Here is a 12,941-nt window from a genome sequence, read left to right as displayed (position 1 = left end):
GCGTTACTCTTACTCGACACACGAGTCCTGATGTTGGCATTGAGTTGAGTTTGAATGCTTCACACCTCATTTACTGCAATCACCACGTTTTTACCAGTTAATCTTTTCAGAATAAGACAAAAACGACAACAGTTGGCTGTGGCTCAGGAGGTAGAGCGGGTCGTCCACTAAACAGGACTGAACCAAAACTTGCCCCCGACGGCTGTGCCGCTAATGTGTGATTGAGAAAGTGCTGCACATACATGCTGTAGAGCTGTACTGTACTAACTACTGTTGTGATATACATAGTATATAAATATTGAGGCATTGAATGAAGAAATATTTCATGGCTGCAAGAGCCTGCAAGAGATTAAATGTTGTTCAAGGGAAAACCAGAGCCCCCTTTGTAATTACTGTTCATTGTCATGTGCTCATAAGGAATCCACCGTGTCAAATGGACCAGACTAATACCAGGTTAGTTTATTGATTGTTTGGCTGCTAGAGTTTCATGTGGGGTGGCTCAGACCTCTTTTCCATGAGAGATGCAAACAATTCAACTTTAGGTATCAGTCAGTGAAAGAAACAATTAAACTATGTGGCCAATAATTAATAATATCTAAACTTTACCCATGATATTTTTTCTTTCTCAACTGGTGATCTAAGAATACACCACTGCTCCTTATGTCACAGTATTAAAATGATCATATAAACATGCTTAGTTTCTGTATAGGAGAAATCATTAATAATTAATGGCATCAGCAGTCCTCTAAATGTTGTCCTCTAAACCTACGACAAGGAAATCACTGAAGACAACCCTCCAAAAAAGCTACCAAGACAAGTTGACACGAACTAGAGGAGCGGAGATGCTTTTAAAAACCCATGTTGACTGGACTGGAGGCGGGTACACCCCCTCTCCGGCAGCAGACATGTCATCTGATTCACTGAGCTGAAATGTCCTTCGTGAGTCCGGATGGGAGGAATTTGAATCCAGCTTTTTGTCACGTCACCTTCGCTGTCGTCTCCTCCTGATTGCTTATGTCAACCCGATCTGTGTGTTTACTTCTTTTTAATACCGAGCATCCCGGCTCTTGAGCTTCCTCTGCCGACCTCCTCAGAGAGGAACACCCGACGACGTTCCCCCACTCAAGAGGCAGAAGAAAAAACCCAACCCAGACATGTTGTTACTAAGTGCTCAGTAAATAATATTGGAATTTGAATCCACGAGCTGAACCCCCACTGTGAGCGGCTCTCTGCATAGCCTAAATAAACGGAAGGATTCACTGGTATGGGACTGGAACGCCTGTTTGATCTAATGAATATTAGGATTGCCTTTCATGTGAGGAGCATAGAGGTTTTAACACAGTTGATGAACATCATCCCGCCGAGAACCCCAGTAAAGAGTGGCCCTGGACCGGGGCTGAAGCAATAAGCACCTGAATCTGTCCGACACTTACCTGCAGTTACATATGAAGTTTACAATAAACATAATTATGAATGCCAGTGTACATCAACTTATTTTTAGATTGTGAAGGGACTTGATTAAAAATATATTAAGCTGTAGCTCCAGTGTCACAATGCACATCGCTCCTTAATAGACACACTCGTTGCAATAATTGGAGCTAAACTGCCGAAGTGATCGTAAGGGGGTTGAGGGCTTAATAAGTAAATGTTAATTTGCTCTATCCATAAATCGGAGAAGCCACACCAGTGATTGCAAATGCACAATTTAAGTATCTGCTGCCGCTGCTCATGTGTTTTGTCTTGAGGCCCCCTTAGCCCCCTGCTAGGTTCACATTTAAAAAAGGCAGCATTACTTGATTGCAGTGTAAATCTGGAAGCTGCGGGAGATTAATGGTCAATTTTTTGTGCCTAACAATGAAGATGCTGAAGGTTTTAATCAAGGTTCCACATAAATAATCACTTCCGAAAAAATTAATCAGTCTGAAGCCTGAGATCTTTATTTTCTAGTCATTTCTAATCTTGAGCACAAGTAACAAGTCTCAGGTTTGCCAAGGGTGAAACATTATATTACATCCAACCAAACAGTGTCTGCAGTCGTTTTACAGTTCGGTAACGTTGATAGAAAAACAATATAAACCTCTGGCATCACAGCACTTTTCAAGGTGAATCAACTTGCATGATCAGCCCCTCACCAATTTTGCTGGCATCCGATGATGCATAAGGCCTGTGGACAAATATATAAAAATCTATCTTTCAAAACTATTTAATGAATGTCCCATATCTTCATTTTGGACATCTTATATACAGTAACTCAGAGGCAGTGCCAGCGGCCGCTCAGCCGCATCCTTCATCAGTGACAGTAAGTGGACAGGAGCACAGGGAAGATTAGCTAAAGAATGATTTGGTTTTTGAAGCTGCGGTTCAGGTCTTTATGTGGGAGGACAATCGAGTTGAGTATAATCACTTCGGAGGGGATGGTCACGTTACAACCTGAGGAGACAAAGCAAAGTGACAAGACGTTACAGATCAGTGGTGTATTTTCACTCAGAGCATTCAGGGTGTTAATATTTCCTAATTTCTGGTTTGCTTGAAAAAGAAAAGGGTAGTTAACTTAAAAAAGCACTGTAGCTTAAGAGGGTAAAATAATAGTAATTATAATTAAAGAAGAAGAAGAAGATGATGGAGAAGAAGACAAAAACTTGAAGACAAACAGCACTTAAGATGGAGACATATGTCAAATGGAGTATGATAATTTTGAAAATACTTGTTATATCAAACAGTCACTTAGTCAGAGCCCACTTACCGAGGATAGTAATTGAGGGCGTGAGTTTTCCTTCTCTGAACAGCGTCTCACTGTCAATCTTTGCATAGGGGTCGTTGGGGTTTGGGTCACTTGGGGTTCCTTCCACTCTCGCCCACTTGCCGACGGTGCTATCCCATCCCACAATGCTGTTCAGAACACAGCAATGGTCCTTCAACGAGAAAAAGATCAGAAAAGTTTTTAAATGTTCAAGAATTCATCAGCAGATAAACTTTTGAAGCATCTCCCTCATGTATTAGAAATGTGGAAAAAACTGTACTTAAAGTTCCAGATTAAAAACAGGGGGTGTTTATATGGAAGGAGACCTCTGCTAATAAATTGTCCTTGTAGGCAATATGAAATGAAAGCCAATAAGTCACCCGCAGCCTAAATTCATTTTCGAGGCACCAGTCATCACTGGAGACATGGGATTAAATTATGCCAGACTCAGAATCGTTAAAAATGACATCTTTGTGAGAGGCACAGGCAACAATATTTCTGCTGTGACAGTGGAGCTTAAGAATAAATTCCAGAGAAGTCACAGCTGAAGTGTGGATAACTTCAGTAATAAAATGTGAAGATGTCACCGACAGTGAAGGGCCAGATAAATTTGCCTTCAATTAAATTAGTTGGAGGTTCAGTTTGAATCCAGACTTGATGTTTTGTACTGTGATGGAAGTTGAACATTTCAGAGGCCGCTCATACTTTACACTTTAAATTTTAGAGAAAGTTCACCTATTGATGTGACATGAAAACTACACTTCTTCACTCCCACTGCAGTGAATGGCAAGGCTCCAAAATACCAAATGAGAAAAGCTGTTAGAAAAGCCCCCAGGTGGCTGAAGAAAGGGCAGATTGTGTGGTGTGCATGCACAGATCCAGAGCCCCATGTTAGCTTGTCCTGTTTCATCTGGGATGGAAAAAGTTCCTCTTGTAAACTATGATATATGCAACATATTTAAAAGAGGCTCACCTGCAGATTTACACCATGGAGGATGATCGATTCCCGAACTCTGACCCCTGCACCAATAGTCACTCCAGTGCCAATGGAGACATTGGGACCCAACTGTACAGAGACAAGTAGAAGTCACCTCAAGTTACAGCCACTGCACAACGTTAACTGGTGACACAAGTCAACTACCACCCTTTAGGTATGAGGGAGGACATGAAATTACCAGTGACACAGACGTTTTCAGACATGAACTCCAGAAATAATGTATAAATAATAACGTTTAAGTTTTCACATCAGCATCTGCGTGGGTCTGTATCACCAAAAACTCTAGGGTCTAGTTGTCTTTCCAAATTGACATGTGTCTGTGTGTATGACTCATCTTATCTATTCTGAAATAGTGTTATTCCATTTCTTCAGTTTTGCCTCTGTTAGTTGTTAGAAATGTCATCAACACGCCCACACATTCACGACCAATTATTTATTCCAACAAGGAGACTATGTCATGTTTATTTTGTGTGGTGTTTATAATGTGATGTACTGTTTGTAAATCTGTCAATAGTTTGCTGGTAAATGTTGTTTTGTTGTATTATACCGAATTGTCTTTTATATTTTCCTAATATTTATCAAGACATTGTGCTGTTAAATATAGATGATTTTCCTTTGTACGTATGCACAGAGTTAAGAACATAATATAAAAGAACTCTTACCTTAGCAGTGGGGTCAATATTGGCTGTAGGGTGGATATAGACATTACCTGCAGAAACAAGAAGTATGAATAGTAAAATAAAAACTTACATAAGTTGTGTTTATGTAAAAAATGAGAAAACAACAAAGCTACAGACGGTTCAATAATCGTACCACTTATTTTGGGTCCTCCTTCCTTATTTGACGCCAGTCTTTCAGGATGGGTTTTGTGATACTGGTTAAGGTACAATCGACTGGCATAAATTGCAGACCTGAGAATGAAAAGAAAATCATTTAGTTTTGAGCACAGAATGTCTTTGAGTATCATGGATATGGCCACTGTCTCTAAACAATTACAATGTTAGCTGAGGTTCACTGTGTCAATAGAATTTAATGTCAATGTCTAAATCATTTTTATGCTCGTCCAATGCCTCCCCTTTCCTCGGGCATTTGGTAGGCAATGGGGTCACACATGTTGTAATGATGAGTCTGTGTCCGGTTGAACCTGACAGGGTTTATGACCCATTCACTCACCCTGCAGATTTGATCTGGCTCCAGAAACTGAGTGTTTTATACACGTAGAGTTTGCCTGTTCCTGCCAGGGCCGTAAAGATGTCCTGCTCCAGCCTGATGGCTTCTGCTCTGTGCCAGCCGTTGGTTGGCTCCTCTCTGCAAGAGACCGATTATCAGTTTATGGTGCTGATTTACAAACCAGGGCCAGAAGACTCATTTATTAAATTAAAGTCTTGGAGTAGACGTTAGCGGTTAGAATGAAATCAAAGACAAAGTTGGGATTTAAACAAAAACAAAATACAATAATTCAGAAATCACTTTGATCTAAAATGATATGTCATATGTAAAAACCATACACTGTATGAAAAGATGGACGACATGACGGCTCCTCAAAAATGAGTGGCTGCCGACAATACATGTCATAAACCTTGCCTCCTCCATGTTAGCCGATGGGACAAGAACCAAAGTTAAACATCAAACATGTCCAATACATTTGTCACGATGATGAATTCATGAATTTCAGGTAAACGGTCTGTATTTATACAGCACTGTTCTAATGTTGACAGCTCAAAGTGCTTTACAGTACAGTTTTGCCATCCACCCATTCACACACATATTCAAACGGTTTATCTATGTGCAGCACTTCATTACTCATGTCGCATACAGTGTCAACACAGCCGTCAGCACCCAGTTGGGGCTCAGTATCTTGCCCAAGGACACTTTGGGATGCGGAATGTGGGAGATTGGGATCAAACCGCCGATCCTCAACTTCCTGAGCCACAGCCGCCCCTATTTTAGGAAGTTCTTATCACACCGATGATTGTTCAAGTGTTCATTTTCCTGGTAAGTTTGGTTTTGTCTACTTATTTGACAGCAGTATCCAATATGGTGGCAAAACATACAGTATAATTCATCTGCATCTTTCAAAGAATTGTATTGTATTTCTTCTTTTTTTTTTTAAATAAGCCCCTTGGTTTCCAATATATCATCAATGACTTAATGACTAATGATTCACTGCAGACAAAGATGCTCCCGACACAAACATGAGGACTGACAGGATCTGGGGGCCCATGTTGCAGCCTGAACCAAACATACCCACTTTTCCTGACCACCTCATTTAAATAATCAAAACTATTCAAATATGGGGAGTACGTTGTATAATTGTTTTCTCTTACAAGAAATTGTACTAATGAGAAAAATAATACTTTATAGGAATTAAGAACGAGTTCTCGTGGACTCTCTCTTGAACAGTTGTTGAGAGTCCTTAAATATTTAGTTCAGTCCACAAACTAACCCAGTGGCTCTGTTACCTCACACGTCTCTTGAAGCTGAAGAAAAACATGCGTTGCCCTACAATCCAGTGCCCAGAAGTAAATGAGAGCACTGAGTTAAATGCATATTTTATACTAACCATGATGGTGTCAGTAATGGGTTGAAAGAAGAGCTGATTACCTAGCGGTGAACCAAAACTAAAGGGGAAGAATCTATGTGTTCCATATTAATCAGGGTCTCTGGCATAGTGTATTGTGAGAGTCCCAAGATGAAACGGCTTGTTAAATATTGATGAAAAGAATATTTTAAGGGATTGCACCCATAATCGAAGTTTTGCCAAAAAGGAGGAGACGTTGTTAGAGGCAAAGTAGTCCCTGAGAGATTTTGCAGTCCAACACTTATCCTTTCCATGAAGTATCTATGATGTGTTCGACAATTTTGCTGATGCAGTGCCCGGTTTGATTTAAGTGCTTTTGATGTCAGCAGGTAAATTATGCATGCTGTTGTTCGACTTTTGGCTATAAATTTCCAGTGTCCTTGGGGGGTGCCAAACCTCAGGTCTACTACACCCGTGTGTGAGAAAACACCAGAAGTGAAAAAAGTGTCACTGAAAACGTAGAACTTATTCCATGTGATTTCATTTCTGTGAGTGACCAGGGTCCCGTCTGTCCACATGCACACGTAGGCTGTGATCAGACAGAAAGCTTCTTCTAATCAGAAGGAAAACTGTGCAGCAAGAATTCATGAGATACAAGAACATTACAAAATGCTCACTAGCAACTGTGAAACACAAAGTTTCACCCAAGTCCAAGTTACCTGATTAGACTTTGTTAGCTAAACTAGAAAAAGCCACTGGGACAACATAAAACAAGATGCTCTACTGAACTTCTGTTTTTGTACAGATAAAACAAACAAGATGTCAATTGTTTGTCTTCAGTGACCTTTACACCTGCAGGTAGGCAGATTTTAGATTTTGTTTTTCTCTGTTTCAACTATTCACCCTAAGCTAAGCTAAGCCAACCTAACCAATTACTGGCTGTAACTTCACATTTCAACCTTTTCATCTAAATGTCAGTAAGAAAGCAAAAAACGTGTATTTCCTAACATTTCAAACGTTGAATCTCTGACAGGCAAAGAGATTTTCCAACAATTAATCTTCACTGTCCCATTAAAGGGCAAATTTAGCCAAAAAGACCATAAATAAATAAAGTCCACAATAGGAGATATATAATTTATCAAAAAAGTGCAGAGAAAAAGGGGCACAGGCAGCACAGAAGATTCACAAAGCATCCTATGCAACCGCAGCTTCTTCATTTCTACAGCTCACACTGTACACTACGTGCTCTATAACAACACCGTGCAGCCTCGATGTACCAACTTACCCATCGTACGGATATCTGATGAGTGTGTGGGGGAAACAAATCATGGCAGGGAGGAGAGGGGAAGGAAAAAAAAAAGAGACGATGAAGAGGACCAAAGAAAATGGAGTAAATGGTATTCACATGCTTTCCCACGCACAGATCCCCTGTGAGGGAGCGTGTCAAACTCACAGTAACATGTCCTGTTGATTCTTCTGGAAGACTGCACCGATGTGCTGGAAGATGTCCGGGCTGAAGAGGTAGACACCGCAGTTGATGATGTCACTCACAAACGTGCTCGGCTTTTCCACGTAATGCAGGACCTGCATAAAAAAAGAGGCGTGGTTAAGATTCAAGAATAACGACAGTAATGACAATTAAGGGATATAAAACAGGAACATTTAAATACCTCATGCGTTTCCTCATTTTCAACAATACAGCCATAATTCATGGACTGTGTTCTGTTTGCCTGATAACAGAAGAATGGTCATATGGTTAAACACATATACATTCTTCTTTTTGACATCAGATAACAAATCATTCAATATAATCTAGATGCTAACGCTGAACAAAATAAACTGCAACTGGAACTATGGAGTAAAATGTTCACTTTCAAATCATTTTACAAGTTGTTTTATAGACATTAACCAGCTGCCGACAATAGGAGCTTACCGTTGTCCCCAGGATAACAAAGCTGTTTGGTTCTCCGTGTTCTTTCTGGAAGCTGAGCATCTCTGTGAGAGGAAACGCTGAGGACACATCAGCATTCAGAACAAAGAAAGCCTCCGGACTGCCGGAGACAATCTGATCTCTGAAGTGATAGATGCCTCCTCCAGTGCCCAGGGCTGAATACTCCTGCAAATACCTGCAGTGGCCAGTCCAGAAGAACAGCATATCAACAGTCATTCAGCAGGGATAGTGATGCACCACTTGTAACACTAACACAAATTCATAAAGATTAAAGAATTTGAGTCCTTAGTAAAACATTATTAAAACTCCCACGATCCCCCAAATACACAATCAGAAACCTAACGATGATTATCTGTACTTGTTTGGTGAGACAGTGAAAAGATAGTTTACCTGATGGAAATTTTGAACTCCTGCTGCGCATTAATCATGAACCTGGTCAGTTCTTCATTTGGTTGATAAAAGCCAATGAGCAGAATCTCCTTCATGTTTGGCACCTGGGACACAAAATATGTTAATATTGGATTGATTCCATTCAATTTTTAGTTATTAACACTAACAAGAGAGCTTTTAATTATTCAGTATTACTCAATTGAGTTTAGACCAATTAAACTTAAAGCTTTCTGTGATATGCAGGGTAACAACTTGCAATACAATATTAAACTTTAATTTACACTAATACCAAGATGAATATAAAATAAGTACACACAACATAATCTGAGAAACATTCGTACACTACGGATGAAGTAAACATATCATTTTAAACATGTTTACAGTGTTAACCCTAAGATGATCTACTTTTCCACAAGGAACCAGTGCTGCAAAAAAAGAACATCATACATACTACATACTGCAGTGGTGATGTACAATGATTGCTGTGTACTATGACAGTGGTACTGTATCACTAAGGCACTCACCTTTGCACATGCTTCAATGTGGTGCTGTAGCATGGACACACCAGCTACTGGGAACAAGGGTTTGGGAACTTCAAATGACAGCGGCCTGAACCTTGTGCCTGCAAAGCAATGTAGATTTTTACTTTAAAAAACAATTACAACTCAGATAGCTTTCTATAATGTTAGTGGGCATCAAAACCAAAACAAACTTTTAACTGCATTATATGAGATGTATTGTTATGAGATATCCTTTCAGAACTGTGGTATTTTAAAAAGCCATCTTTATTAACAAGATAGCGTTATGCAGAGCACTAAGAATCTAGTAGTAAACTGTTAGTAGATTGATCCGTCAACACAAAGTTTATTTTGATAGTTGATTTGTCATTACATATATATATATCTTTTGATTTTGGACTTAACAAAACAAGACATCAAAATGTGTCCTCGTGAGATGGATATTAGACGTTTTTTTACTATTTCATGATATTTTATAAACCAAATGAGGTATCAATTAATCTGGGAAATATTCATCAGATTAATACACAAGGAGAAAATACTCATCAGGGCCAGTGACCGTAAAGTAAACACAGGAGAGATCAGATATGGGAAAAGTCTACACTTGATTCTTGCAAATCTATCATAAGTAGATATAAAAATAAAAGGCAGCCTGTATTTAAATTGCATGCATGTATTTAAACTTAATAGATATATTCATTTGGTTATAATAATCCCAAAACACTTCGTTTTTTCAATAGGGCTACGTTAACTGGGAATGTTTACTAGTTAAATGATTAGACCAGTGCTAGGTAGACAACAAACAGTTTATTGTGCTCTGTGTAAAACTACAGGTCGTGGCTGGATGATCAGGTTATGAATGAGTGTGTGTTGTTGTGATCGTGTCATTCTGCCACGTCAGTGATACAAACAAGCTCAGCTGGTCCGTGCAGCTCAGGTTGAGCTCCTGTTAGCATTAGCAGCCTAGCTCCCCCTCCACCACACGCACACGCCTGTAAACACGAGCAGAGGACGACAGTAGTTCCCTCTCACCTTTCTGCGGACCTCCGATCAAAACCACCGCCTTCAACATGTTGACTTGAAGCTGTGGACCGACACGCACACGACCTGTCACTGTGACACTGCTCTGACGACTACCTACAGCTGCTCCGACAGCACTTCCGCTTCCACTTCCGTGTTGTGACGTCGACGAGATGACTACCTTGACAACGCGGAGTGACGTCACAGTAGAGGAGTGACTGTATTAGCTTATATACACTATCTATGGTATTAGACTTTATTTTATTTTTAAATGCAAACCTTATTCTACTTGAAACGAGAACAAATTATTTTATTATTACTTTATTATTAGAGTACCATCCAGTTCAATGTGAAAATTACTGATAAACCTTGTTGAAATACTATTGAATTTGAAAATATTGTTAGCCAGTCTATGGTATTAGCCAATATGCAGTCTAAGGTATTAGCTAGTATACAATATATGGTATTAGCCCATTTACAGTCTATAGTATTAGCCTGTATACAGTCTATTAGCCTATATATCTTACCATTATCACATCTGTCATTTTTAAGACAAAGCTGCTAAGGGCGACTTGTGTTTTGAGAAAATCCACAGCTCAGAGGAGGGGCGGGGTTAACCCCAGTTTTCATGGTTACCTGACAGGTGACAGGTGTGTATGGTTCGTTTGTCATTGTTAAATAACACATTGATTAATTTACATGAGCATGAAGAACAAGACAGTCTAGATAGAAGGATAGATACAATATTTATTGGTGATATTTATTGTACTAATGCATTAAAATGCATCAATTAAAATGCATTAGTTAGTAAACAAAGACACAACAATCCCTTCTTCGACTAAAACTGTCACTAATAGCTAGAGTTATCTTGTCTGGTGATAGTTAATCATACCCTCTGAACAATTATTCATTCATATCAGCAGATATGTTGACTTGCCTGGACCAAAGCAGATAGATGGAATTCATTCCATTATTTACAACCTATCTCTGCTTTTACCACTGTGACTTGACAAGTTATGTCCTTTGAAAAAAAGCAGACATGGAGAAAAAGTAGACCTGAAGACACAATAACTTGTACTGACACTGCACATTGTTTTCTGCACGCAGATTCTAGTTTCAAGTTTAGTGAAGTTTTTATAGATTTTGCTTGTGTGAGTCAAAACGTCAGCTTCTGGCTATGATTTTGTTTTCTATAAAGTATTTAATAAAGTACTGTGAGTTTCAGGAGCAAAGTCGTGTCCCACTGCGTCCACAGATTCACCAAAACAAAAGGTGTCTTACTATATCTTATAAATGACTCATTCTACTTTCATCAGTGGTCCTCTAATTTATACAGAAGATGTCAAATTGAGATGGATCCCCAACACACCTTGAGCCCCACAGTTTGTTGTTCTGTCGTCTGGCTCTGCTTTATCACCAGAAACTTCTGCTCATTTCTTTCCTCTTGTAAATGTGCGTTAAGTAGGTTATGCTCTTATTTGAGTTGTGGGAAGTCACAGCAGTGGAGAAAAAAATAACTCAAGCTGTCAGTTCTGAAGATTCATAAAGACAACAAATAACACATACACAGCTATAATGGGGGAGTTTACTTCCTCATTAAAACATAACCTAAGGTAAAACAGTCTAACGTGTGGTGGTGTTCGTAACTCAAACATATGCAAATAGGGTGCGAATCTGCATCAAACAGACAGAATAACATTATAGTCGACGATCACCAGGGGACGTGGTGCTTTGGTGCGCGCTGCTCTGCTGGAGCAAGGAAGAGAATCTGAAGCACGTTCATGTCAAAAGTTTCAAGGTTTATTTCGTTGCTTTGTGACCCATTGCCACCTCAACAGAGGCTCCTTCACAAAGAAAGACATTTAAAGACACGGAAAAGCAACAGACGACAATGTTTATTACACTGAAATAACTAATAATTCCTCTTCTATACTGTCACAGTATAATAGAGCCTTCAATATATTAAAAATGTGTTTTATTTGGGATTTAAAACAGGTTTATAAATCATTCCTTCATTTGAGGGTCAAAGTAGGAATGAATAATGAAATGTTAATAATAACTAATTAATAACTTAAAAATGACAAATTTTAACCATCAACTACAACTCATTGAAAGTCAGTGTACAGAACTTGATTCAACATCGGCCTGTAACTTTAACCATCATTGTGACTAATCAAACGCTAACGAATCTCTTCCAACAATTCAGTCAAGTACAACAATGCAATACCTTTCTGTTCAGTATGTTGCTGTCCATGTAGTGCCACTGCAAACATTTCAAAAATACAAATCTAAATGTACAATAAGTTCAGCAAAAGTAATTTTCAGTGAGACACAACAATATTCTTCTAGTCTTGACTGGACATATGATTCACCTTTGGCCCACTAGCAGATAAATTCATGTTTCCATGAGTGAAAGATTGAATAAAACTTTCAGGGCAAATAATCACATGCACTGTTATTAAGTAATGTCTAGCACATGTGTTTCTGGTCAAAACTAGATTGGCTCGTTGATACAGCAAAACCCATTCACCTCACAGGCCAGGGTACAAACTTTTCCCCCATATTTTTGCTGGTGTTTAAAAAAGTACCGACACGAAAGACTATTTGGTGATTTGTTAAATTAAGAGTGGCCATTATCAGGGTTCAGACCTCAAGCGCAGGACTCACACGCACATGGTGGAGGCTGCAAATTCACTTTGAATGTGATGACATCTTGCTTTGTCAAACTGTATGGCACGTTAGCATAAAGAACAGGTTTGTTGTGTGTACCGAGGATGAAACTGTGTTGTAATGTAATAGTGTGA

General features: G+C 39.2%; 1 protein-coding gene across 2 annotated transcripts; it reads right to left on the bottom strand.

The window, feature by feature from the left end:
- Positions 1-1,915: 1,915 nt before the first annotated feature.
- On the bottom strand, positions 1,916-10,306 carry gmppaa (GDP-mannose pyrophosphorylase Aa). Of its 2 annotated transcripts, XM_034574701.1 has the most exons (13): positions 10,150-10,306; positions 9,124-9,221; positions 8,600-8,703; positions 8,192-8,384; positions 7,929-7,988; positions 7,712-7,842; positions 7,544-7,558; positions 4,911-5,045; positions 4,551-4,648; positions 4,400-4,446; positions 3,714-3,806; positions 2,744-2,912; positions 1,916-2,430 (listed from the first exon to the last, which is right to left on the bottom strand). In XM_034574701.1, the coding sequence occupies exons 1-13, from the start codon at positions 10,187-10,189 to the stop codon at positions 2,330-2,332; spliced, it is 1,284 nt and encodes a 427-aa protein (XP_034430592.1). In that variant the 5' UTR covers positions 10,190-10,306; the 3' UTR covers positions 1,916-2,329. The 2 variants fall into 2 exon arrangements, with proteins under 2 accessions (XP_034430592.1, XP_034430593.1); XM_034574702.1 differs by lacking the exon at positions 7,544-7,558.
- Positions 10,307-12,941: the final 2,635 nt, after the last annotated feature.

Source organism: Hippoglossus hippoglossus, chromosome 21, assembly GCF_009819705.1.
Source record: "Hippoglossus hippoglossus isolate fHipHip1 chromosome 21, fHipHip1.pri, whole genome shotgun sequence".
NCBI lineage: Eukaryota > Metazoa > Chordata > Actinopteri > Pleuronectiformes > Pleuronectidae > Hippoglossus > Hippoglossus hippoglossus.
This window is presented reverse-complemented; position numbering and strand designations above follow the sequence as displayed.